This window comes from Hippichthys cyanospilos, chromosome 6 (assembly GCF_059441005.1).
Source record: "Hippichthys cyanospilos isolate Australia breed blue-spotted pipefish chromosome 6, RoL_Hcya_1.0, whole genome shotgun sequence".
NCBI classification, from domain to species: Eukaryota; Metazoa; Chordata; class Actinopteri; order Syngnathiformes; family Syngnathidae; genus Hippichthys; species Hippichthys cyanospilos.
Window position 1 is genome coordinate 10412003 of NC_142374.1, and position 26021 is coordinate 10438023.

The 26021-nt window shown below is 39.7% G+C and overlaps 4 protein-coding genes across 7 annotated transcripts; 3 read left to right on the plus strand and 1 right to left on the minus strand.

Moving 5' to 3' along the window:
- Positions 1-98: 98 nt before the first annotated feature.
- On the plus strand, positions 99-5268 carry agk (acylglycerol kinase). The gene is made up of 14 exons (XM_088416185.1): positions 99-338; positions 420-459; positions 550-629; positions 712-787; positions 878-1003; positions 1092-1186; positions 1426-1495; positions 1595-1674; positions 3538-3595; positions 3691-3838; positions 3909-4006; positions 4091-4161; positions 4235-4319; positions 4426-5268. The coding sequence occupies exons 1-14, from the start codon at positions 229-231 to the stop codon at positions 4558-4560; spliced, it is 1272 nt and encodes a 423-aa protein (XP_088272311.1). The 5' UTR covers positions 99-228; the 3' UTR covers positions 4561-5268.
- On the minus strand, positions 5268-13662 carry dennd11 (DENN domain containing 11). The gene is made up of 9 exons (XM_088416184.1): positions 13095-13662; positions 11578-11677; positions 11323-11481; positions 9320-9473; positions 9102-9240; positions 8786-8917; positions 8532-8682; positions 8112-8180; positions 5268-7671 (listed from the first exon to the last, which is right to left on the minus strand). The coding sequence occupies exons 1-9, from the start codon at positions 13468-13470 to the stop codon at positions 7476-7478; spliced, it is 1476 nt and encodes a 491-aa protein (XP_088272310.1). The 5' UTR covers positions 13471-13662; the 3' UTR covers positions 5268-7475.
- Positions 13189-21274, plus strand: wee2 (WEE2 oocyte meiosis inhibiting kinase). Of its 3 annotated transcripts, none has more exons than XM_088416179.1 (12): positions 13189-13602; positions 14607-14893; positions 14991-15199; positions 15852-15909; positions 16172-16368; positions 17243-17364; positions 18702-18848; positions 18957-19064; positions 19328-19413; positions 19629-19799; positions 19894-20042; positions 20947-21274. In XM_088416179.1, the coding sequence occupies exons 1-12, from the start codon at positions 13563-13565 to the stop codon at positions 21107-21109; spliced, it is 1737 nt and encodes a 578-aa protein (XP_088272305.1). In that variant the 5' UTR covers positions 13189-13562; the 3' UTR covers positions 21110-21274. The 3 variants fall into 3 exon arrangements, with proteins under 3 accessions (XP_088272305.1, XP_088272304.1, XP_088272306.1); XM_088416178.1 differs by lacking the exon at positions 13189-13602 and adding an exon at positions 14036-14164; XM_088416180.1 differs by lacking the exon at positions 13189-13602 and adding an exon at positions 14036-14164 and having other exon boundaries at positions 16199-16368.
- Positions 21275-21674: 400 nt separating this feature from the next.
- On the plus strand, positions 21675-25958 carry bida (BH3 interacting domain death agonist). Of its 2 annotated transcripts, none has more exons than XM_088416187.1 (4): positions 21675-21832; positions 22158-22411; positions 24689-24822; positions 25380-25958. In XM_088416187.1, exons 1-4 carry the CDS (start codon positions 21783-21785, stop codon positions 25575-25577), a joined length of 636 nt encoding a protein of 211 aa, XP_088272313.1. In that variant the 5' UTR covers positions 21675-21782; the 3' UTR covers positions 25578-25958. The 2 variants fall into 2 exon arrangements, with proteins under 2 accessions (XP_088272313.1, XP_088272314.1); XM_088416188.1 differs by having other exon boundaries at positions 21694-21836.
- Positions 25959-26021: the final 63 nt, after the last annotated feature.

Consider the following 26021-nt stretch of genomic DNA (forward strand, 5'->3'; position numbering starts at 1 on the left):
AATTATTTTATGTAATTTAAACAAAACACATGCTTTAAACAATGATTGATAATACTACAAGGGGAACCATAGAAAGCTCCGCCCTACCCGTATTATTTTGGTGTAACACCACCACGCTTGTATCAATTGCTAGAAATGGTGACCGCTACGAGTTAACGCATTTTATAATGAACCATGAACTAACATTTGTTGTTTTACAGTGTGAAGTAGCGTGGATTTGACTGTACTATGGCGCGGGTTGTAAAAGTTTTTCGGACATTGCGTAATCACTGGAAGAAGTCAACATTTGCTGTTTGTGTCCTTTCTTACGGAAGCCATTGGCTTTATGGGAGACACTGGTGAGAAACTACCGAATAAACGAAACCTAACAGGAAACGGTATGTTTACAGTGATTTACAGTGTTTATTTTTTCGTTTTAGCGAGAATGTTCTGCGAAGAGAGGCTTGCCTCGAAGCCAGGGTAAGTGCAACGAAATTCACATTTATTGCATGGAGTAACGAGTAAGTTAATAATATGCTGCGAAAAAAATGGATTTCAATGTATTCGTAGGATTTTGGTCGCCAACTGATATTGCCAAATGAGCGATTAAAGAAGGCTACTGTGATTCTGAACCCTGCAGCTTGTAATGGGTGAGACATTAAAAAGAAAAACAAACACAATTTGTACCTAATGTATATTTGATTTGCATAACTTTGTTACATCCCTTCACAGGAAAGCTAACAGTTTGTTTGAAAAGAATGCTGCTCCTATTTTACACCTAGCTGGCATTGAGATTACAGTAGTGAAGGTATTCTATTTTGTACAAAAAGACAGTCTTTGTAGATATCTAGACCACAAGTTCAATGTAATGCCTTATATGTGTGTAATATCCCTACAGACGGATTATGAAGGTCAAGGCAAAAAAATGATGGATCTCATGGAACACACAGACATGTTGATCGTGGCCGGGGGGGATGGCACTCTGCAGGAAATCGTCACAGGTTTACTACGGAGGTCAGATCAAGTAAGTTCACTATAATAGTCATGTCGATTTGAAATGTATAAACTGAATATATGTTTGCACTTCACTAATTTATGGTTTGCGTCTACAGGAGTTATTCAGTCATACACCGATTGGAATCATTCCACTTGGCTCTCAAAATGTTTTGAGTTCCAGTCTTTGCATCCTCAGTAACAACAAGGTCAAGTGAGTATTAAACTCGTTCATGGATCTGAGAAAGTCTAAATCACTGGATGGGCGGCAAGGCACTCTAGGAATTGACTAAATTTGACCGTTCACAACCAATGTGCATATTATTATTAATCAAACCATGTTCAGTGTGTGTGTTTTTTTTCCCTCTGGAATCCAAAATTGTGTGAAGTTGTACTGACTGTCTTCTACGTAAACGTTGTAGCCATTTTTAAAAATTGTCTATGCATATGTAGAGACATTACGGCAGCAACCCTGTCCATCCTAAAGGGAGAAACCGTGCCTCTGGATGTCCTTCAAATCAAAGTGAGAAACCTCATTTCAAAACATTGGTATATCATTTATTTGGCTGAAAGATGGATTTTAGTCAGTGTTTTATTTAAATATTCCGGGGTATGTTTTCAGGCAGAGACAGAGAAGCCCGTCTTTGCTATGATGGGACTGCGTTGGGGTGCTTTTAGAGATGTTTCTGCAACTATTAGCAAGTAAGACAGAACTTTATTTGAACTTTGACAATTGTGATGTCATGCAAGTGTGCCAAATGACAAATACAGTGGGCCCCCGTGTCACGAACTTAATCCGTTCAGCGGCTATGCTCGTAACTCGAATTGCTCGTATGACGGGCAATCCAAACCTATGTTAATTAGTGAATGCGTGCAACGCGTGCAAAAACCTTAGGTAAAAACATCACGACTTTATACACGTATTAAAAATTAGTAACATAATCTACTGTACAGTTAAATAACCTAAATATACAAAGGAAAAATGACATTTACCTTTGGGGCGACGTGACTTGAGCTGAGTGGAGGCGGAGGGGAGCAGAGACGAACCCGCAGAATTTATTTATTTATTTTCTTAAACGAGAACTTTTCTCAAACGAGAACATATCACCAGTGATTTCCTTCTCTTTAATCCATAATAGAAGAAGCCTCTCCATTTTGTTGTTGACCAAGGTCCGTCCCCTGGCAAGGAAAGTCTTGCCCTTAGAAGATTGCCGAGCGGTTACGGCCATACTCACTAGCAAGGTTAACTATGCGTGCACCTCCTTCGTATGTTTTTATTATCTCCTTCTTCATTTCTATTGTCATCATCCTCTTACTTCTTCCTTTACCGCCACTAGCAATTTTAGAAGCCATGTCTAACAGATAGTTTGCAAAGTCACAACACACCGACCAGCTGTGCCATCAAGCTAGATGAAGGCGTTCGGCCAATAGCATATCGGCATTTCTGTGGTTGACGTGACGCCGGCCAATAGCATATCCGCATCTCCGTGACTGAGACCGTGAGTGTGACCTTAATCGACCAATAGCATATCAGCATCTCCGTGACTGTGACCTTAATCGACCAACAGCATATCGGCATCTCCGTGACTGAGAACGTGACTGTGACCTTATAAGACCAATAGCATATCGCCGTTTGCGTGACATGCGAGAATAGTTATCTTTGTTGATGCAGCAAAGCGAAAAAAAATAGTGCGGACACACAGACCGGCATGTTGGATTCTTCGTAAGACGAAAGGTTTGTGCGTAAGAGGGGGACAAAAAACGCTGTGGTCCACGTTCGTAAGATGAAAAATTCGTAAAACTGGGAGTTTGTAAACCGGGGGCACACTGTATTTCATAATAAAGTCAAGGTGTAAATGAACTATTATAAACTTGCCACCAGTTAACTATAGGTATGAACTGTATATGGTTATAGATCACTTTTGGCACAAAGGCAATTCAATATCTTATGAAATTGAAGTGATTTTTGTGACTATATTTCTAAGCCACAAGTAAGACACCCCTTAAACCCCGCCTCTCACTGTGTACCTAATAGACCCCTTTCATGACGCCATCCTGAGGACCGCATTGATAAATGTGGCCGTGTTAATTTGCATTGGCAGTGTGAGGGTGGTACTCAATCAGTGAAGACCCAGTCTGTTTTCTCTGATCAGACAGGCCCGGTACTGAGAGTGCAGCAATGAGCAGGAAGCCTCAGAGATGTGTGGATGCAGAAAAACCTTGCTTTGGGGGTGGTTTTTTTTGGGGAGGAAATAGCATTCTAACATGGTTGAAAGCGCCCAAAAGTTGAATTTGCATGATACAGGCCCTTAAACAGTTGAATCTGCCAATCTGTCGATTTAATATTTTGTTTTCATTTTAGAAAAAAAATGACGTTTGTTTTTTCATCTGTGAAAATTTTAATATAATGTATATTTTAATATCCAAAATCTTAAAGTTGACAACTTCGTTACCCTTAACATAATTTTAGTTTATTTCTTTTTAGTTAATAGATAAATGCAATGTTTGTAAGATGTGATATTTGTGTGAATAGCATAAAATAAACTTTCTTTTTTTTTTTCATAGATATTGGTACCTCGGACCACTGAAGACAAATGCGGCTCATTGGTTTCGCACCCTTCAGGTCGGTTTCTCAGCCCGGATTAACCTTGACTGCAATGCATTGCGTATGATGTGGCCATTTATCAGTTATGTGTTTGCATTGTGCCAATGACATAGGAGTGGCCCTTGCTACGTGAAGTCACAGTGAAGTACTTGGCTCCCACCCTTCGACCACCTGACTTGCCTTCTCATAAGCCCCCCAGACCCAACTTGTTATATCGCATTATTCGCAGGCTGAAAAACTACTGGAATCCACCCCCAGAAGGTATAGTTTACAAACTGGAGTGCCAACTGTGTTTCAAGGGAACTGTCACGCTCAACTCATGTTTGTGCAGAGCCTCCAAAAGCAGAGAAAACAGAGGAATGGGAGGAACAGAAGCTATCTTCGGTCGAGGTGTTCATTCAAACGCACAACAAGAACCCTGTGGAGCGTGTCAGTATAACATTAAAATCAGAGTGCACTGACTGCACTTTCTCACAATTCGTTTTCCTAACTTGTCTTTATGGGAACTTGCAGCGCATAAATGACTCCATGATGATTTGTGCCGAGTCTGACAACTTCACTGTGGGCGAATTCATCACTGTTGGGTTGGTGTTATTATCTACAGCCAACGCAGAAAAATGTGAAAACACAACAAAATGTTCCTCCTCTCTCTCACAGAAACCAAAAACAAAATGACCCGACAGTTTTCACTGCAAACTCCACAAAACTGGAAGCCAGTGCTTGCCGGCTGCAGCTGCCAGAGGTAATTTCAAAGAACATTCAATACAAACAAAGATTGCAATAATGTGACAACATGTTAAGTCAAGCAAGGGATGTCTCACAGTTTACCCTGTCTTGACACCCTGTAGGAAACCGGCGGCTTTTTCAACATCGACAACGAGGAGTACGATGCCATGCCTGTGGAGATAAGACTGTTGCCAAGGAAACTACAATTTTTCATTAGTGCGGAGCGCAGACAGCAGCTTCTGTCACATATGCAGTGAAGCTAAACTGGAGGAGACAAAAATAACCACCAAAAAGCTGAATGGCAAAACCGCCTGATTGAGTACACCAGATAGTTTTTTTTTTTTTAGTTTTAAAGCCATTAACAAACTGATGTCTTTCTATATCATGTGAAGAAAAAAAACAAAGATTAAATAATTTTCAGTTACATTGCATCCTCATTCCAGCCTCTATTCCATGTATAGTTTGTCCTTTTAACCGTATTAAATAGTTTTTATTTAACAGTTAAGTTTGAGTTCTTTCTGGTGCTTTTCTCTAGATGTCCTTGTAATCATGGTTTTGCTCTTTAACTGTCAGACGAATCTCAGTTGTACCGTGTAATTGTGGTTACGACTTGTTCTCCCAGTGCCAAAAGACTGCAACTAGTCAACATATCACTAAAATCAGGTTGGTTACAATACAATAATCCATCTCTTATATGAGTTTTTTTTTTTTCTTTATTGGAGAAAAAAAGTCAGTGAATAGGTGGATCTGCAAATATGTGTTATACTGAATGTTTGTATGTAATACCTTCACTTGAGTATGTGTACAAATTCTCTAATAGTGGATTTTGCATGTGTATCTAACACATTTTCCAATGTCACATGGACTGGAGTCTAATCTATGTTGTCACTTTGAATGACAAAGTTCAACTTTTTGGCAATATGAAGGGCTGACGAATATAAAATAAAGGTAGACAGAAAAGACAACCATTCAATGTTTTATTTTCATACAAAGTACAGTGAAATTAACAGTTGCTCATGCTATTGAATTCATGTGTATATTAATGTTTAATTACAATGACTTCTCTTGGTATATTTTGCAATCAAGTATAAAATGTACACTGTGCAATAGTTTTTGCCATCTTGGACATTCTGGTTCACACGTTGTACAAAGAGTAATTGTAGCTAATGCTGGTACGCATTGGTGAACATCCCCACAATGAGTCTTACACAGTCGTGTATTTGTGTGTATGTTCGCACACCGGTGTTTAATGTACACGAGGAATGCAAATATTGTTGGCTGCTGAAAAGTAAATGAACTGGTCCAAGGCAAAAGATCATTCATATGTGCTGAGTTATACTGTATGTCCTCAATCATTTGACAAACACATACAGTATAATGTTGCTCTACTGATATCATGTCATATTTCCTTAAGGCCCCGTTTAAAAATAAACAAAGCCCGTTTTTTTAAACGCATTTTTTTTCTTTCAAATATGTACAATACAAATTGCACTTGATGTTTAGTAAACCAACCAAGGAAGCATGGGCTCAAACCATAATAAGGCTTTTGGGACTTTAGTAGTTCTCCACCAGTACAGAACGCCTCTCATTTTGTCAGAGGTTAATGAGACATCTGAGAGCCACCTCTGTGAATTTGTATTAGCCCCAGCCTCCATGTTCCAACATGGAACAAAATCATTATCGGGACTGGCACTGTGATGGATTACTGCTGCTGTGTGCCAGCAGTGTTCAAACACACTTGATCCCACTCCAGACGTGGATTTACTCAGTGAGACAGCAAAGAAAAGAGACGCAGGGGAGGTTTTTCATTTTGTGAATTTCAATAAGGAAGAGTTAAAGCTGCTGCGTAGCTTCTCAACACAAAGAGTACTTTGTCACAGAGAAGCAAGGAGGATCTACTTGGCGCTCTATCAAGGATTCTCCATTCAAAAAGCTCTGAGAAGATGACGCAGAGTAACAGCCTCAGCACTGTTTTAGTACAAATATTAGCAGCCTACAAACAATACCACAACACACAAATCCTCTTACTATTAGAAATAAGGGTTTTGTAGAAGAATTTCTGTCAGTCTGAATGTAACCTACTGTACACCAATGGATGCAATTGGGCCAATGAGTGTCAATGTTGAGATCCTGAAAATTCCCCCAAAACATTGAATTGAGGACTGTAATACAAGTTGATACATAACAGTGTTGAGTTGTGAGGACAGAAAATGATGCCATAGAATTTTATTTATGTTTCTGTCACGAACCGAAATCATGAACCACATTATTCTTTTAGTCCATAAAGTCACCTCTAGTAACTATTGGCATTACAGTGGTTCGCATAGCGGACTTTTGTGCAGATGCCCAATCCATGCTGTGATTGACTGGCGACCACAGCAGGGTATAATCCACTGCTTTTCCCCAATCTGCAGTTATGCTTCTGCTCATATGGGCAATGTTTTTCTCTCAACATTCACACACGTATTGGACTCAGCGGTAACTGTATCCTCTAGGACCATGAATGATTGATATGTTCCCAAATAGTTAAACTTTTGTGTCAAGTGTACCATTAACAGTGATGAAGCATTGTATCCCATAGCATGATCAGTGTGCATCAATAGTCCGTGGCCTGTAGCACAAAAAGGTGCAGCATCATGATAACATTGTGTGATAGGATCACATTCATCGAGAACTTAATTCACAGATGCAACCGTGTCAAAAGTGAAAAATTTATCAAATAGTACAATAACGCGACAGGATGACTGCCAACAAAGATGCAAACTTCTATTACTTTTTTTTTAAGAGTGGTCAATGCTCTCATAGTGGTACAAGGATAACAGCAGAATGAAACGATTCCATTCCAGCCGTATCAGTGACTTAATTGATTGGTGAACAGGGAGCCCCGACACTCCTATTATATTACCATGAACAGATCCAGTGTTGGAAAAAAAAACAGCACAAATAAGTAGAGTATAGTCATAAATGGCTAAAAGAGCAGAGCACCATCAGCCAGAACTGAGTCCATTTTTCTAAGATAGCTAGATGACACAAAGTACACAAAAGAAAACAAACACTGACAATGGAAAAGCAGGCAACAGATGAAGGCTCAAGGGTGAATCATAGTGTCTCAGTGTGTGTTTGGATGCGCCTTAAAGTCACCAACAACCGGTGTAATCCTGTATTTCCAAGGCTAGTGACAGCAGAGGTTGTCTATAATCAGAGTGACGTCAACACCGTACACCTCCAGCAGCTCAACCAGAAAATTGCGATCGCCCTGAGGATCCAGCCCCATGGCCCTCACGTGCTCTGCCGTTAGGGTGGGATCAGCGCTACCTGCAACCTCGGAAAGGATCTGGAAGATCCGGTTATTTAGCTCCATGAAGAACCTGGAAGAGCAATAAAAGTCCAAAGTCATAAAAATGCAAAAAGGAGATTATGACAGCTTGGGAGTATGAGGGAACCTCTGGATATAAAAAAAATCCTACATACCCCGACAAAAATGTTGAGGTTTTGTGATTAAAAAAAAAAAAAAAAAAGAAAGAGACCAAGAGAAAATTCCAACCGTTTTTTCCACCATTAATATTATTTGATGTACAGATACAACCCAATTCTGTAACCAAACCATCTCAGACGTTTTACCGCCACTCTTGAAAAGATTTATGTTTTCGCCTGATTTAGCTGTAAAAGGTCATATTAATGTAGGAAGAAAAACTGATTTATCTTAGTCTTAAATTTTCAATCAGAAAAACCCAGCATTTAAACATCTGTGATTAGACTTTTTTTATGTTCACAGTAGATTTTCTGAATAAACTTTTCAAGGACTCACACAATAAAAAGATCTTCCTCATTTGACGTGCAGTCTCCATCCACTTCCTGAGAGTACAGCAACATTTGCCTACAGAAAAAATAATTTGAAGAAATGGTACAATTTAGTCGTTTCTGAAGCAATGGCAAAATAAATAAATAAGGGAGTTTCCATATAATGCATGGACAACTGAGAGTGTGGAAAAAAAATCAAGGTCCTTTAAATGTCGTTGAAAATGCAGCGAAAACGGATTTACTCATTTTCATGATTTTAGGATTTTTCGTTTAAAGAATCATGTTTATAATATTTATTTGGCAGTCAGCAATGCATTTTTAATCACTTCACTGTATCAGCTTACACATAATTGAATCAAAATTGATAGGATTCGTATCACTTTACATGCAGTGTCGTTTCAGCATTAGATTACGCAGTGTTGCATACCTCTGTTCGCTCAGTTTTCTGTACCTCTCCTTATCTGCAGCATTCAGTCGCAGCAGGGGCAGCAAATGGCTCCTGTGCGTTTTCACATTTTGGTTATCAATGTACAGATCGTGCAGCTCTTTCTTGTCTTCAAAAATCTTCTCTGTGGTGCCTAAAAAGATACACAGACATTTTTGTATACCCATTTTGGCATTTATTTTCCTGAGATTCCATTCATGCTTCAGGGCACTTATTTTTCGCCAAGGCGCACTCACAGGCCACGTATGACATCTCTGTTTCCAGTGCAGGGATGTCAGCTACATTGATGTAGAAGAAAGGTCGTAATTCAGGCACAGACACTCCAATTCCGGGTAAAGAGACATTAGCCAAGCTGCAACAGCAGTAAACTGAGACAAAAAGACAAGATGGCAACAAATGTATCACATTTTCATAAACATCAAAACTCAGGATTAAAAAAAAACATCTATTACCATGTATCTTGCCTGGCTTAGTCATTCAGATGCCCATAAGCAATGTGACACCAGTTGACAGATGCCAAAGCAAAATGTAACGCAATGAAGTGCTTCTGACCTCTATAACAGACCACGCCTACAGGTGGTGGAGAGAAGATGAGAAGGCGCTTCCGAAGAAGAGCAAACTTCCACAGCACCATTATGTGCTCCCCAAAAAACTGGACAAACTGGGACATGCAGCCAGCTGGGTGAGTGATCTGCAGAAAGGCAACAATGTTTTATGATAATGTTGGGCATTAGCACAGTAAAGACGCTATTTGATGCGGTCATTCATACCTTCATTTCTGGATGCATACAGCGGTTGATGGTGGTCACACTCCAGGTAGGACAAGCAGTGACCAGGCCATTTCCTGACGGTGGAAGGATGGCCTTCTTGTCCTCATAGAAGGCCTCTAGTGGAGAATAATGGCCTGGATTCTTTAACTGGAGTCTGGAAAGTAATTGCAACAAGAGAAGATGAAGCCAAACATATCTGTCCAGCTTGATAATATTGTATTACAAATACTGTACTGTACATAGAAAAAGTCTACACACTCCTGTTTAAAACCAGGTTTTTGACACAAAAAGAGACCAAGGTCAATATTTTCAAAATATTTTCCATTTACTGTGACATTATACCTGTTCAACACCATTTTTTTTAGGATTTTTTTTTAACATTTTGATAAGAAAGTTAAAACAAACACAGATAGTGTCCTTGCACAAGTGTAAACACCCTCTATTAACTCCGGTGACTATGTTAAGAATTTACACACATTCAAAGCAATTTTAAATAGTCAGCACACCTGCTACCATTTACATTTCCTTCGATTAAATAAAGGTAAACCTGTTCCACAAAGCTTTCCTGACTTTTTTTCTTTTTGCTTCCGAGCACTAATTAAACACTTTTCCCTACATGTCTTCATGCGATGTTGTTACGGTCCAGTCAAGCCAAGGTTGAACCATTTGGCCATCATTCCAAAATCAGGTTTTGGCATAAAGACAATCATCACCATTAACAGAACCCAATAAAGACAGAAAAGCTTGACAGTGGCAGCATAACTCTTTGAAGCAGTAAGCCCAGGAGTTTTTGACAAAGAATTATGAACCTTGTGAAACTGCAAGAATAAACAATGACAAAAACAAATCTACGGGTAAGCCTCGAGCATCTGAATTTTGTTTGGGCTGTACATGCCATAGGTCACATCAATGGTGGATGATGTTTTCAAGTTTTTAATTTTAGTCCTAATATTTATATAATAAAAACAGATATTTGAATAGGGGTGTGCAGTCTTTATGTCTTTATATCGTTTCATATTCTTGCAGCATAATTAATGAGTGAGGGTCACTACCGCACCTTATTTTTTTAAAATTTGAGATAAGTAATACCTTGATGACTATGTACGTTCTTTTCTTAGTCAACATTTGATTTCAGTGTGAAGAAATTACATTCCCCTTGACTGTAAGGTTTGAACTCATAACTTATTATGTATGTCCTATAAATTAGGTAATTCAATACATCAAAAGGTAATATACAGTAACATAGTTACTGTATACAGTACATAGTTGTCCAACTCCTGGGAGTATAAGAATTTCAAGTTTTTTCAACAGTAACTAACCATCCTCAGATTTCTAAGTCTTTATGCATGCTGATTGTTTATATTTGAGTTTGAAATAGCATTTGCAAACACCTGCTACTACACATGATCAAGACCGTTTTCTTTTGCACGCCGACAGGCATTCACGTCCTGTATCCCTCTGTGAGTCACTGTCTTTGTATGTTTCTTGCACGGTTAGAGCCTATTTGGGTAAATTTTCTTGCCTTGTACTTGTGCAGATGTTATGACAATAAAGATGGATCGATCTACTTGTCTGTCTGTCTGTCTGACTTACTTTTTCTGAAATTTTCCAACCCAAAGCAGTAACTGATTCATAATTAATTTGTTTGGGCGGTTTCTGCATGGTCAATTTGAAATAAAGTAGTGTTTTTAAATAAAGGGATGGATTTTTTTTTTTTAAACAGTGTGTTTTTTAAAATCATGTTGAATACAAAAAAGAACCAACAGATTAATTAAATATTTAAATAATCATGAGTAGCAGCTCTAGATTACACTTTCTTTTAGGTTCTTGGTTTTGTTGCTTGGATGAGACTCAAATTATACTTTCCCTCGAATTGTGACAGAGGCATGCCTTATACTTCTTGACAGTATATATTTTAAAAAAAAGTGTTTATTTTGGCAAAATAAATACTGGTATTACATTTGGTAAGAAAGGAATGAGGCCAACACACAAGGTTGTCTTACCTGACTTGGTTCTCCAGAAAGTGCATGTAGCGATAGAGCAGCGTGTAGGACGGAGAGAGAATGCCCACAGACTTCATCCTGGCTCCTCGCTCCAGCTCGTTGTCCACAGGCATGTTAGCAAAGCAGGCCAGCCCAAAGTAGGTGCCTTTGCGGAAATATCTACAGAGACATCGGACAATGATCAGGAGTGAGTATAAAAACACAAATACAATAATAGCACTTGGTGAAAATGAGTGGGTGAGTGGTAATACATACATGAAGTCGTTAGTAATCCTATGGGAACCGCTGGCCATTGCCTTGAATTCAACTCCATCCAGATTGATGTCATGAGGTAGGCACCATTCAACCATGTTTCCTACCATGGACATACATATACAGTAGTTACACGTCATCACATCCAGTGTCAGCACTATGCTATCATCATGAACACTTCCTCTTATTCAATCATGTTCCAGTGGTATGAAAAGGTCAGGCCTGGGGGGAAAGCAATGACTTCTTAAAGGGACAGTGTGTAAGATTTAGACCGTTTTTCACTACGGACAGCAGGAGGTGCTGCAGGTGCTGCATTTACCATAGTCCGTAGATATAACAAACATGGCCGCCTCCGGGGAAGTGCCACCCACCATCTAACATCATTTAATGACAGACCTATGATTATATTTAAAACATACTGTTTGTCTTTAAGAACATATTCACTTGGAAGTTTTTGAAATACAATCATTTAATTTATGGTCTAAATCTTACACACTGTCTCTTTAACAGAATATTCTGACCAAAATTGTGTTTCTGGTGGTGAAGACGGAAATTATGTAGAGGTTTTGACGGGTGGTTTGATCAATCCAAGATGGAATGTCTGAAGCGCATACCACAGCATGTGGAAATGATGTTGTTTTGCATTTTGTCAACTGAAAATGGCATCGCAGTTGCTCAGAGCACAGGTATCAATAAGACACGATTTGTGACCAAACTCAGAAAACAGGTGAGCTGTGATTTCTTGTTACCTGAGGCCTAACCAATTGTGGTAGCATTTTCAGTGGGCAGCAAGTGGCATAATGACTGGCTCATGAGATGGATAAAAACAGGTGGACTTTTCTTCTTAGTTCTAATTCTACAAAAACAATATTAATTGTGGTAGTTTTCTCCCCAACTGACAGGTTGTGAGTTTGATCTATCATGTCAAAGTGTCCTAGAGCAAGACACTGAAACCCCAGTTGCTCCTGGTGCTGTGTAGTAGTATAAATCAGTAGTCAGTGTAAAGTGCCTTGAGTAATGCAAAAATAAAAGTCAACTTTCAAGTCCATGTATTTTGTTTCCCTCTAATGAGAAATGCCTCTTTCCACCACCAACAACATACATACTGTATATACTTGAATGCTTTTTTTGGCATCTGACAAAATGCTATTCAAATACATTTCTTATTTTGTGGGCATTCATTCATCCATCCAACCTTCATTCCTTCCTTCACCTTCATCACTTATTCTCACAAGGTTTGTGGATATATTTTAGTTGAAACACTATTCAGAAATTTTTTTTCCTCAGTTTAAGATTACTGGATAGTCAAACTGTTACAATACTCAAAGTTAAAACAATGCATACATGTTTTAAACATTTAAACCTGCTTCGGTTTTATAAACACTCATGCCTATTATGTTACAGCATTTTAATGCACTTAGAGATTAAGATCTTTTATAAGGTGGTAGGTGGTGGAAAAAAGTTTGACAGTCATTCTTTTTTTTTTTTTTTTTTTAATTAAAATGATGAGTCTTGCTCACCTGACCGTGTATTAAAGGTGACCACAAACACAGCCACGATGAGATCTTTCTCTTCCCACTGATCTCTCACCGTAAGATCCGGGAAGGGAGGGACCAGCTGAGCCCGCATGCGGCCGGGAAGCTTTTCCCGGCCCGTCAGGCTTCTCTCCCGGCCGTCAACAACAGCCGTCGGGCGGCAAGCGACGGTGCAATTGTCGTTCCTCCTGCCAATTTCTGTCACCTTGAGGCAGACAGGTGCCGAAGGTTTCTTCCTCGACGTGGCTTCATTCTTTTCCTTGGGCGCCGCAGGTGGCGAAGGAGCCGCCTGGTTCGGGTCGGACGACGGTGGGATCTCCTCCCAGTCTAGCAGCGGGGCTCGGTCCGACTGCTCCACCATGATGCCCGCTGCCGTCGACGGCTGGCAGGACGAAGGGGGCAAATCTGCACTTATTCGACGTAGACGAGAATCGAGGAGGCTAAAACTGCGTCATGGTTTCCTCTGACTTGCAGTGTTGTTTTCTTTTCATGGGTGAGCTTGTCACATCAGTGATGGGGCGGAAAATCCTCCTCGCTCGCTTTCTCTCTTCCTCGCTCTGTTTTGATGACGTAACCACTTCCGCCCACGTGCCCACTTTACTGGCTCCACTTTGGTCATAGTATGACCTAATTTGGTTCATGTTTAATCCTAAACCTGCTCGCATTCTGATGGAAAATAACAGTTTTATCGCGCAAATCCAGTGCTAGCAATCACTTGTGTATTAGAAAAAAATCGTTTAAAATATATCACATCATAAAAAAGCATGACCAGTATTTGAGAAGTAGATTTCATTGTTTGTAGTAAAGAAAAATAAATTTGAGGGTTTGCAAACATTAGGTTTGGTTTACTGATGACGTCAACAATTAAACTCTAACCCGCTAACCTCATTTATTTAAACAGGAAGTAATTTACATATGAAGCGCGAAGTTCAAGCGTGGTGTTGAGGTTATTGGGGCGTTCGTGAGTATACGTGATAAATGTACAACAGAATTCTACTGCAATACGACGTTTATGAGTCCAAACGGAAGCAGGTTCTCAACGCTCGGATTAGTCGGTAAATTTTCGCTCTTGGGTATCGATTAACTCAAAATTCCAAATAACATTAATATGCAAATATTAGGATACACGTTGTGTATGAATGGAGTGATAATTGCTACATGTTTGTAATTAACTTAATATGCTTACAAGTGTGTAGTTGGCTGATAGAAAATAAATGAATTATATGTGTCTTCTGGTGAACGTCAACAAACTGATGTTAGCGAGTTTTGCAATCAGAATTCAAGGAAAACATTTCAGCTGTCGTCGTATACGTTATTTGCTCTGTCAAAAAAATGCAAACATAAACTTCATGTGAATTCAGTTTGCATTGTTAACAGAGATGAAAGGTGGAAACATGATGGCGCATATGATTTGCTTTAGCTGGTCATGTTAAGTGATGACACGCTATACAATTTAGGCCCCGGGTCTTGTGTTTGACACTTGTGTTCTAAATGAAGGCCCCAACATGGCGAATTTGTTTGATGAGATCTCCCAGCGGCTGGACTTCTCCAATTGTGCAAAGGAAGGCAGCGATGTTGGCAGCAGCAGCAGTGGTAGCGACAACAACTCGGATGACTGCACATTCAGGATGCCAAGTCCCAGCAGCCCTGCTTGCAGGACTCCCAGAATACAGCGACACCGCAGTCGATGTAACACCGTATTGTCCCCTTTGCGCTGCACCAGCCCCATTCCTTATGCCTCCTGGAAGAAGCTGAGGCTTTGTGATTCCCCCAGCACGCCAAAGGTGGCGAGCGTTAGACTGGTCCCACTTGTGTTATTTGATATAACGTATACAAATAAATCTGTAATATTGCCTCTGTTCTGTCCTTCCCCTGCTTTAGAGTCTGTTGTCCAAGTCGTCACAGCTTTATTCCACCACTAAAATAAGTCGACAGCCAAGGACCCTGCGTTACACCTCTGCTGTTGCAAGCCTCATCCGGGCGCCTTCTGTCAATGTGAACCCATTCACCCCCAATTCGCACCACAAGATCTGCGAGCAGCAGTGGAAAAACAGCTGTAAGAGTGATACAGATGCTGATTATGGGAACAGGTAAAGTCTATGAAATTTTTATAGTATATGGGCCGTTATTTTGTCAAATTCAAATGTTCCAAGACAAATTACTCACCAAAAATAAGGCTGGGTCGTTATAACTCCAAAATAAAATCTACCTATCAATAAACATGCCCTAAAATCAGATCTTCTATGGCCCAAGATGAGTACTATAGAAAATGGATGAATGGCATTGGCACACACAAAAATGTTTACCACTATTTAACCCAAGAATTGCTTGTATGAACCGTGAAGCTGGAGTCTTATTCTGAATGACATTGAGAGAAAAAATTCATAAGCTTTAATGTTCTTCATACCAAAAATGAATCTCTTAAACCCCCTTGTTCAAGCTGACCTTTTATTTTAGATGTGTTGGTGAGGTGGGGGAAAAAAAGCAAAATACAAGCAAAGATAATTGTGTAATACTGAACTGACAAAAAAGTATCACGATGCATTGCAGTGATTTGAACTTAAATTTGTGTAGCCTTACAGACATTTCTCCCAAAATTAAGAGAATTACATGTGAAACGACTTTAGCGGTTTCAATGTATTCAACATTTTGCTTTTGTCAGAGGTCTTTGTGTGGAAATTAGTTGAGATCTTTTGTCATAAAACAATACACTGTGGAATATATATTTTTTAAACCTTACAGGTTGAAGCACAGCCTGACATCATCAGAGGAGGATGATGAAGCCTTTCTTCCACCAAAGGTAGTTATTTTCATCACTGACTGCACATCACATCCATATTGGAGGCTGCGTCATCCTTGGCTGCCTCCTCCATTCTTTGTTTTTCACACTGACAAGCTGCCAATTTGGCTTCCGGAATTCCATGAAGGATCTCTGACTGAACCAAAGCTGTCAGAATATGTACACAGGATGGATGACCATATATGATGGCACAAATGAAAAGTCTCCTCCTGGCTATGACCAAACTTAAAATTTAGCATTGTGACGCAAGTTCTGTCTTTAGAGATGCCTTGGACCTCTGTGTGCGCAGAGGCAAGCTGTCCAAGCCCTCATGTTGTCACGATATGAGAGTGAGTTCCTGGAGCTGGAGCGTATTGGCGTGGGTGAGTTTGGAACCGTTTACAAGTGTGTGAAGAGGCTGGATGGTTGCCTGTATGCCATCAAACGATCCCGACGACCCCTCGCAGGCTCTGCAAATGAGTGAGTTGGCAGGATGACGTTGCTTTTACTTTACTCCTGTTTGTGAGCAATGCAGTCTACAGAATGTGTCTGTGAATCCAGGCTATACCTAATCTTCTGCCTGTCGAAAACATGTTCTCAAAGCACCTATGAATGTAATATTTGAAGATAAAATCATAATAATTTTGAAAAAGGTCAAAGTTGCTCAGATAAGGACCAATCAAAGTTCAACTGTTTTCAGATAGTCGTGTGTCACAGGCTGAGCTTTGATTGGTCGTTACCGGACTGCTGCGCAACTGTGATGTTATAGTCAGTAACAGCACAGGGCAAAATGAGCACCCCATGAGATTTTGCTACTTAGTTCATATCATCTGTACATAATGTCGATAGAAAAACTGTGTCTAGACCTAGAAAAGAGAAAGCCTTTAAACCCCCCCCCCCCCCCCCCACATACACACATTTTCCGCGCTGACTATAAGATTTTAATGTATAAAAAATGAAAAAGTATACCTACAATTTTATCTTTTTTAACATTAAAAAAAGAAAAATGTTAATCAACTTTGAACAACATGACTTCTTTTTACTGCATTTATACATGTTACAGCTTAGTCTAAAACAGAAAAAAGATCTGAAAAAAAAAACAAGTGCATCAAAGTGCCTGAAAAAAAAAGGATGTCAATCCTAATTTATTGCAATTACACTCAGGGGGAGGGGGGTGCCCTTCTCATTATTTAAGGACTGGCTATGACTAATGTGGCTGCTTGAAACATATTGTAAAGAACAATATTGATTTCCTCTGGTCAAAGTCTGCTGTGTTACATTTGTTAGAGTGACAGTAAATGTTGAATGAGCAGCAATATTTGATTAGTATATATACATAATACTGTTCTCTTAGGCAGCTGGCTCTGAAGGAAGTGTATGCACATGCAGTCCTTGGTCATCATCCCCATGTTGTCCGCTATTATTCTGCCTGGGCAGAGGAAGATCACATGATTATTCAGAATGAATACTGTAATGGTAATTTTTTTGTATTATTATATACGGTGGCTGATGGGGCAAATGTGGTGCAACTGGCAGACCACTACATATACAGAAATGAGGCAAGCAAAGAAAAAAACAAAACAAAACAACCACAAACAAAACATGCAAACACTGACAATATGCAGCGAACATACAGTATACTTCAAATGAAAAATGTTGCAAAAAATGCAAATGCAAATAAGTCATGGAAAAACACAAAGATGAAAACATCTGCAATGATGAAATGTGTTGCAAGATGATGCTACACTACGGAAGTTATGCCACAAGAGTACAGGACGGAAAAGCATTGACCAATCAGTCATGCCATGGGTGCAAAAGTAGTAATAGTAGTTATTATAAAAAAAAATAATAAAAAGAGGGAATGGGGACGAGTGTAGGTTTGGTCTCCCCCATTCTCTTTCTTTCTGAATCGCTTTATTTTTATTGTCATGTACTGTTTGTCACTAATAAATCCATCAATACTGTGTCACTGTACTTTTATACTGTAACCTCCTGTCGATGTGTCCTGTTTATACCACTAGATGTCAGTAATGCTTGAGGTATGAAGTTCAAATCCGGTTTTGAGCAAAAAACTAAAACATAAATACTATTGATTAGGGGGCAAAAGTGGACATTAGAAAGGACTATTGCAATATATTTGCCTTGTAATTTTGGAATACCATCACATCACAACCAGCCCAGATCTCTGCAGTCAAAGCCTGTCATCATTTTATTCTATTTTATTTTTGGGTGGTTTTCTGTTTTGGTTTTTTCCCTTTGGGTAATAATAATTTATTAGAATGTGTTCTTGCAGCTGTTTATTTCGATTAGTTATTATTTTTTATTTTTTTTTTGCATTTCTTTTGTCTTAAGTTTGCATCCATGGCGTTTTTTGTCATTGCGTTTTTTTGCTGTGTTTTTTTTTTGTTAATGTTGGCATGGGTTTTTTTTGTGGTTTTCTGTTTTTTTCCACTGAGTGATACTCATTTATTATAATTTGTTGTGGCTGTTTTCATCTTAATTAGTTTTTTTTTCTTTTTTTTTAAAGTTTTTGTCCATGTTATTTTTGGTATTGCGCTTTTTGCAATGTTTCTGTTAATGTTTACATGTTTTGTAATTTCACTTCCATCAAGATTTTGTAACTACACATATTTGCTCCAATTTCCTTTTTTTGTTGGCAGTTTTTTGTTTGTTTGCTTCATTCCTGTGTTTGAAGTATCTTGCCTGTTGTAGTGTGTTTGCCCCCACTGTAATTATTACTTGAGTCTAACATGCATACCTGCATATGTTATTTTGCTATCATTAGTCAGTTTTTTTTAATGTGTATGTGCAAGGTGGAAGTCTCAGTGATGTAATCCAGGCAAAAGAGATGCAGGGGGAGATGTTCTCTTGGCCAGAGTTGAAAGATTTGCTTTTGCAAGTGTCCATGGGTCTGAAATACATCCATGGTTTAGGACTTGTGCATCTAGACATCAAACCAAGTAAGCCTGCTTTTTTCTTTTTTTTTTTCTTTTTTTTTTGATATGCAGGAGGTGTGCAGTTCTGCTCAACATGTTTGCTGTGTATTTTTTTTGTTGTTCTATATTCAGGTAATATTTTTATTTGCCGGCGTACAATTTCAAGCACAGCAGATGAGGGGGAGAGTGAGGAAGAGGATGGTGAAGGCTGCTACCCTGCAGGAATTGTGTACAAGATCGGTATGAATGATAGATTGATGACTAATAGTGCATTTCCACAGAAATTAAGAATTTTTGTAAATCTATTGTTTGTGGCACCAGTAACTATGTCTATAGGAGCAATGAGAACACTGTGCAAGGACAGCAGGAGGTTCAGGAATCTTTAGGGTTGGTTTGGAAATGTAGTTCCTTGAACTAATATTAACTGAAAGCTCCTTTAGGCAGCGGATGACTTTAACACGTTGCTGTGACACCCCACCCTCCCCTTTTTTTTTACCCCCCAGGGGATCTTGGTCATGTGACATCAACCACGAACCCTCAAGTTGAGGAAGGGGACAGCCGCTTTTTGGCCAAGGAGGTTCTGCAAGAGGTATAAAATAAATAAAAACACTACAGTGCACGTTGTAGTGCTTCAGTGTTTTTTTTTGTTATATGTGTATATATATATATATATATATATATATATATATATATATAGTGTGTGTATGTGTGTAGCTGTATGTGTGTATATATGTGTGTGTGTGTGTATATATATATATATATATATATATATATATATATGGGCTTCCTCTGTTTATATACCAGGACTACACCCATCTTCCCATGGCAGACATCTTTGCTTTGGGCCTTACCGTACTTCTGGCAGCCGGTGCTCCACCGATGCCCCAAAATGGAGATGAATGGCATCGCCTCCGTGAAGGCAACCTTCCCATGCTTCCAAGGGAGCTCCCTGCTTCTTTTAGAGAACTGCTTCAGGTATCCCTTGCTTAGAAAGCTTGATTTAAGTTAAGAAAAAAAAAACTTGTTTGCAAGAGGCCTGACCAATGTAACTGGCATCTTTTTTTTTAAGTTTATGTTGGATCCAGACCCCACCAAAAGGCCCACAGCTAGGGAGCTTTGCAAGCACTGTGTCTTAAGAGAGGAGAGGAATGGAAGATTGGCAGCTCAGCTGCGCCGAGAGCTAAATGTAGAAAAGTTCAGGACAGCTATGCTTGAAAAGTAAGGAATAAATGCAAATTTACACTGCATGTTCAGAATTATTCTATATCAATATACAGTACATTTCATGTGACAGTATCTGATATGACTGTGTTTAAATCGCCTTTATTTAAGTGTTACTTTACTATTTACTGTACATTATTCAGTATATTTTGTGCTGGGTTGTTTAGAGTTTTTATATTATTTACAATTGGGCTGTGGGTTCAAGGGTATTCGAAAGGCTCAACTAGATAATGATGGGGCATCATTTTTTCAAGTGCATTATTCAATACGACCAACAGGTGTCACTTTTTTCATTCATTACTTTTGAAGTACATAACCAATTTATACGAAGAAATTATACAGTAAAGTGCACGATTATGATTGTGCCCTAAGCTTTTTAAACTATCAACCTGGAGGATGTCACCATTTAATGTCAACAGCCGCAATATTTAAAATACTTAGTTCAAAACATGCAAAAAAATAGTTCAGATCATTTCATTCATTATATTATGTCCTCATTCAACTGTAACAACAGCCCATTATATAATATTATGTATGTAAACTATACAGCTCAATTTATTCACCCAACTATTCAGTAGGTGGCTCGGCATGTGTATTGAGTGGCCACAAATTAACATCGTGTGCCTTTTTCATTTACATTCATGCCACAATATTAAATACAATAAAATGTTCCAAGTGACTCATTTTTAACTTTAAGCACCTATCACTCCAAAGGTCTATGCGTGCCCCTGGAGGAATGAGGGGAATAGACTGGTGGGAATAGTTTAAAACAATTTCATTGAATCTTAGAATTTGAGTTTCATACAATACTATGCCAGCACAGTAGGCTCCGCTGACCCCACTGTGCCACCATTGGGAAATCTCTTAAAAGAACTGTCTTGAATTTGGTCTTTCTCCACAGGGAGCTCCAAGAAGCACGCCAAGCTGCTCTGTCCCCTGGGAGCCCTCTGCCTAGCTTGAAACTTCCAGAAAGAACAGGGTCACTTCCGAGATCTGGGGGAAGGTGTGTGGGCAGAAAGACTGCCAGGTCCATGAGCTTTGGTTGCTCAGGGTATGGAGTTTGATAGGAGGAAGTGTTTCGGGAGCTCATCCTAGTGTGCATGCAACCATTTTTGTTGGTTCTGAAAACAGTTGTTTGCTAGCATTGGCAATCACTCGTTAAACCAGTGTTCATCACTCTGTTTTTACCAGATTTTTTTAAATAAACATTTTAAGAATGTTACCAACTTTTTCTGAATCATTTGTGTTTGTGTTTCCTCCATTGAAACGTGTGTCATAATTCGAAATGAGAACATAGAGCAATTTTAAATGAGTCAACGCTTACACGGGGACTTTCCATTGAGTTGTTGTTCGTGTTATCTGCTGCTAAATTGAAAACACCAACCAACGCAATAATACAACTGTGGTTTGACTTCCTTCCTGTTTAAGAGGTTCCATATCAGTTTTACTAAGATATCGGCTATCCAATTTTGTTAAAAAAAAATATGCGTCAAGACGAATGGTAATTTGACTTTTTGTAAGGTAGGCCAATATTTTATTTTGGCCACTTTTTGTTTGTTTGTTGTTGTTTTTTTAAGGGGGGGGGGGGCGGGGGTTCTTTTGAAGCGAAAGCATTTTTACGCCATGTGACCAGACGCTTTTCCAATAGACAAGTGACAACCCGCAGACCTCCACTTGACTGCACTCGCGGGAGTCAAATACGTCAACCAGATGACTGCTGCGTCTAATCTATTGTAAATGAAATCGAATGATCAGGGAGCTTCTTCCGACTCAACAGGCGAGCTGAAGTAAGTAAGTGAACCGGTTGTTCCTCGGTATGTCTTAAATAAGTTGATTTTAAAAGTTTGATTTAGCAACTGCTAACCAGCTAGCATGAGATCATCTCACTACTGTCGTTTATATCTGGGTTAGGCGACCTATTGAAGCTAATCTGGTCATTTTGTTGAGGCTCGTTAGCCACTGTAGTTTATCTTTTGAGGAAGACTGATGTCTAACGTTGTTGTCCATTATTTGCTAGAATTGCTTAACTTTGCTGCTAACAATTTACACAGTGCCACAGTGATAGGTGTGTTTGATGGACTTTAACGTGCTTCTAAATCCATCTTGCTTCAGTAAAGTGATGGATGATCCAACGACGTTGGCCAGCGAGCAAAACGCTTCTCTGGTGGTGTTGGGCTTTCTCCAGGCGGACTGCAGTAACGTGCAGTACAACGAGAGTATTTGCGCTTTGGCCCAAGAACTCACAGAAACTTGGCAGAGATGTTGCGAAGAAGAGCACGGAGTTATCGAATGTGACGGCAATCTGCCCCCCAACATCGCGGTTTCCATCGCCGACATGCAGCCGATATTGGAGCTTCACTGGCCTGGTGAGTACATTCAAGTTGGTGCGGTAATACTCTATTCAACTCGAAGTACAGATCCTGCAATTATTTAAAATAATTTAGAAAAACAAGACTTTAGTCTGAAGACTGAACTCTGTCGCATTTGTTTTTTTTTTCCCAATTAGCTAAACTATTCATGAGTCCTCACGCTATTTTTTCTGTATTTAATTTTACATATTGACTAATCTTAGTGTTGAAATGATTTGATCACGATGCAATGCGAATGGCTGAACCAATTTGCCATTATGTTTGGGGTTTTCTAAAAAGTGATATTTTTGCAGGTACGAGGATTCCACCCAAAGCCATATATGAAATATATATATTTGAATGATATACATATATATAATGATATAATGATAATGATATAATGATATAATGATATACATATATATCATTCTACTAGTTGACAGAACTTTTTCAGTATGAAACATAGTTATGGCCTAAATAGATCCTCCCTCTGTTAATCATTTCTTGGCACCAAGATGGCAAAGAAAGCTTTTGCTTGAGCTCAAAAACAACAAACGGAGGTTTGATTACACACTCAGCAATCACATAGTCAGGAATGATACAAGACAGCTCTTCCTTATTTTTTTTAATGAACAAAACATGTTTTTTAAAGGGCCCGTGTCATATTTATAATGTTCCCCTTTTAAATATATGAATGAGTGATATCTTACTTTTGACACATTTAATTCCTTATGAGTTTTTAGTTCTAATAAATAGGAAGTGAAACGTCTCATTAACTGAAGCCATACCTCTCACCGCGTGGCTGCTGCGCCCCCTTCTTGACGTCGTTCAAAAGACCGCCAGCCACGAAATAATCTATCCATCATCTTGACCGCTTATCGATACGAGGATTGCAGGACACTGGAGCCTATCCCAGCCAAGCGAATGAAGAAGACAAAAGCAGGCCTTTTACTGACATCAAAACGAAGTAGAGAGCCAACAAGCAAAACACATGTCAAGAGACTGCACACAGTAACATTCATTATCATCTGCTTTATACGGGTTCGGGTCACAGGAGCCTCAGTAGGGAAGCCTGGCCCTCTCTCCACCGGCCAATTTGTCCAGCTCCCCTGGAAGGATCCTCAGGTTTTCTCAGGCCAACCGAGAGACATGGTCTCTCCTGCATGTCCTGGGCCGTCCTCGGGCCCTCCCCCCAGTGGGACATGCCCGGAACACCTCACCAGGGTGGGATCTTGTTCTTTCAGTCAGGACTCACAGCTTGTGACCATAGATAAGGGCAGGAACGCAGATCGACCGATCGAATCGAGAGCTTTGCTTTTCGGCTCAGATCTTTCTTTAACACGACAAACCAGTACAGAGCGTCCGCATTGCGGCAGCGGCTGCGCCCATCAGCCTGCTGATCTCCCGTTCCATCTTACTCTCACTTCTGAACAAGACCCCATGATACTTGAACTCCTGCACTTGGGGCAGGACCTCATCCCCGACCCGAAGAGGGCATTCCACTCTTTTCCGTCTGAGGACCATGGTCTCAGATTTCATCTCAGCCGCTTCACACTCTGCTGCGAACCGCTCCGTGAAAGTTGGAGGTTACGGCCTGAAGCCAACAGCACCACATCTTTGACAAATAGCAGAGATGCAAGGCTGAGACCCCCAAACTGGACCCCCTCAATGCTTTGGCTGTGCCTAGATTTTGTCCATAAAGGTAATCAACAGAATCGGTGTCAGAATCCAACCCGCCGTTCCTTGTAACCAATTGGTCCCCTCTGGAAATCACTACTCACAATAATGGTCCTGTCGGTGGGTGAATTATTTACTACAAATGCTGATTGTCCAGCTGTGTGCTCCCAAACAACCATTTTCGCCACTTAGGTATTTTCTCCATTGAAACATGCAACGAATGAATGAAATGTTGCTGTTTACTTGCCCGGCCTGGTGTAAAAGCTCTCCTCCCCAATCCCAGAATGAAAACAAAAGTAAAAAACGTGACCGGTTCCTCCAATAAGTGGGGTGTGTACTTACGTTTGCCGCAGGAAGAAGGGGGGCGGTGTGGAGGAGATACGAGGACCCTCTTCCCCACAGAGAGACTTGAGAAGCGAAATCGCTTGTCTGCTCGGCAGGGCCAGTGCTGAGAGCGCAGAATAAGCAAAATAGCTTAGAAATTCATCATTGAAGGAAAATAAAGTTGGGGTGTTTAGGATGAGAAACTAACATTGTGACATGGTTCACCGCACCAAAAAGTTGAATTTCCAAGATATGGGCCCTTTAACACAAATACATTTTTGCGACTTTCTGCAGGTGGTGAAGGTGAAGCAAGAGCACTGCTGGAGATTGGAGCTAGGCTGAGAGAAATTGCTGCCCAACTTGAGCAGAATGTTGTGGACCAGGCTGCCCGGAACTTGCGCAGGAATATCATCTCCTCACCACGGGAAGTAAGTCTGTTGTCTAGACACTCACCACACAAACACAACTCTGTACACTACCCATCCCACAGAGAGGCAGTTCATGAGAAGTATACATTCAATTTCTACAAGGATAAGATAGAAACAACCACTATTTGCAGGGGGTGGGATGTAATAAATAGCAAAAAACAGGTAATTGTCATCAGCTTAAAATGTTTATAATTGTCTAGAAATGCTAACTCTGACACCAATGCACTACACTATTTCAAACTCAATTTCAAACATTGACCTAAAAAAATGGCTTCACCATGAATTCATTTTGAATGGGGGCTGCTTGCAAGGAAACTGCGCATGTACGTACATGCATAGGTCTGTGTTCACTGTAATGCTCAGTTGTGACACTGGAAGGTAGTTTTTATTATTACTTTAATTGGCTTCCACAGTTCCTAATGCTGTTTCAATGTTTTGTTTTTCATCTTTGAAAACAAATTACTATCTGCCCATTAGAATCAATGTGTTGAATTAAAATCTCAATAGATTTGCAATCACATTTTGAATTCAAAGTTTTTAGCCATTTTTTTTTGCAGCAGTGGCTGGAGCACCTCAAAAGTGAGGTGCAGAGGGCGATGATGCAGGGGGTGGGCCTGGAGCAGCTTCCCCAGGAGAAGATCATCATGGCTTTCAGCCTCACTCTAGTGAAGCAGGTGTGTGAACACACCCCTCGACTGCTCAGAGATCTTTTCAACACTGCGCTACAGTTCATCAGCCCTTCAAGGGCAAGGTGACTCCAAGTGGGAGGAATGAGAAGCAGTAACTGTGAAATATTCCTTGGGGGAGGACGGTAATGTTCAACCACTTTTCCAAAACAAAGCTTGTTGGAGCTTTGTGTTTGAATGTTAGTCTTATTTTGAAAACAAGTAAAAGTATAAAGTTTGCGTAAAGTTTGTCACGTTTTGCGAGTTGTTTTTTTTTTTTTTTTTTTTGGTATGTTCATGTTAAACTGAAAAAAAAAAACTCATCTGGTACTCTGGTACTATAAGCTTTCAATTACCTCTGCTTTGTAAAGATGTGTAAATAAAAGATGATTTTTTTTTCTTTTAAATCACATCCCCACAAAACAATTACCACTTGAGAATAAAGAAAGTGACATACTGTAGGAAACTCAAGTTGCAAAGTTTGATGGGAGTTTTTTGGGCATTGTCTGGGAAGTTTAAGTAGGAGACTGCACA

Bases quoted from the DNA above. Each gene is read 5' to 3' on its own strand.
- wee2 (XM_088416178.1), top strand. From the start codon at position 14,122: ATGAGTCCAAACGGAAGCAGGTTCTCAACGCTCGGATTAGTCG. The intron at 14,165-14,606 runs GTAAATTTTCGC...TTCTAAATGAAG, and splicing joins CTCAACGCTCGGATTAGTCG to GCCCCAACATGGCGAATTTG. The intron at 20,043-20,946 runs GTAAGGAATAAA...CTTTCTCCACAG, and splicing joins AGGACAGCTATGCTTGAAAA to GGAGCTCCAAGAAGCACGCC.
- agk (XM_088416185.1), top strand. From the start codon at position 229: ATGGCGCGGGTTGTAAAAGTTTTTCGGACATTGCGTAATCACTGGAAG. The intron at 1,004-1,091 runs GTAAGTTCACTA...TTGCGTCTACAG, and splicing joins TACTACGGAGGTCAGATCAA to GAGTTATTCAGTCATACACC. The intron at 4,320-4,425 runs GTAATTTCAAAG...GACACCCTGTAG, and splicing joins GCCGGCTGCAGCTGCCAGAG to GAAACCGGCGGCTTTTTCAA.
- dennd11 (XM_088416184.1), bottom strand. From the start codon at position 13,470: ATGGTGGAGCAGTCGGACCGAGCCCCGCTGCTAGACTGGGAGGAGATC. The intron at 9,241-9,319 runs GTATGAATGACC...GCCTTTCTGCAG, and splicing joins GTATGCATCCAGAAATGAAG to ATCACTCACCCAGCTGGCTG. The intron at 8,181-8,531 runs GTATGCAACACT...TTTTTTCTGTAG, and splicing joins AGAAAACTGAGCGAACAGAG to GCAAATGTTGCTGTACTCTC.
- bida (XM_088416187.1), top strand. From the start codon at position 21,783: ATGAAATCGAATGATCAGGGAGCTTCTTCCGACTCAACAGGCGAGCTG. The intron at 21,833-22,157 runs GTAAGTAAGTGA...ATCTTGCTTCAG, and splicing joins GACTCAACAGGCGAGCTGAA to TAAAGTGATGGATGATCCAA. The intron at 22,412-24,688 runs GTGAGTACATTC...GACTTTCTGCAG, and splicing joins ATTGGAGCTTCACTGGCCTG to GTGGTGAAGGTGAAGCAAGA.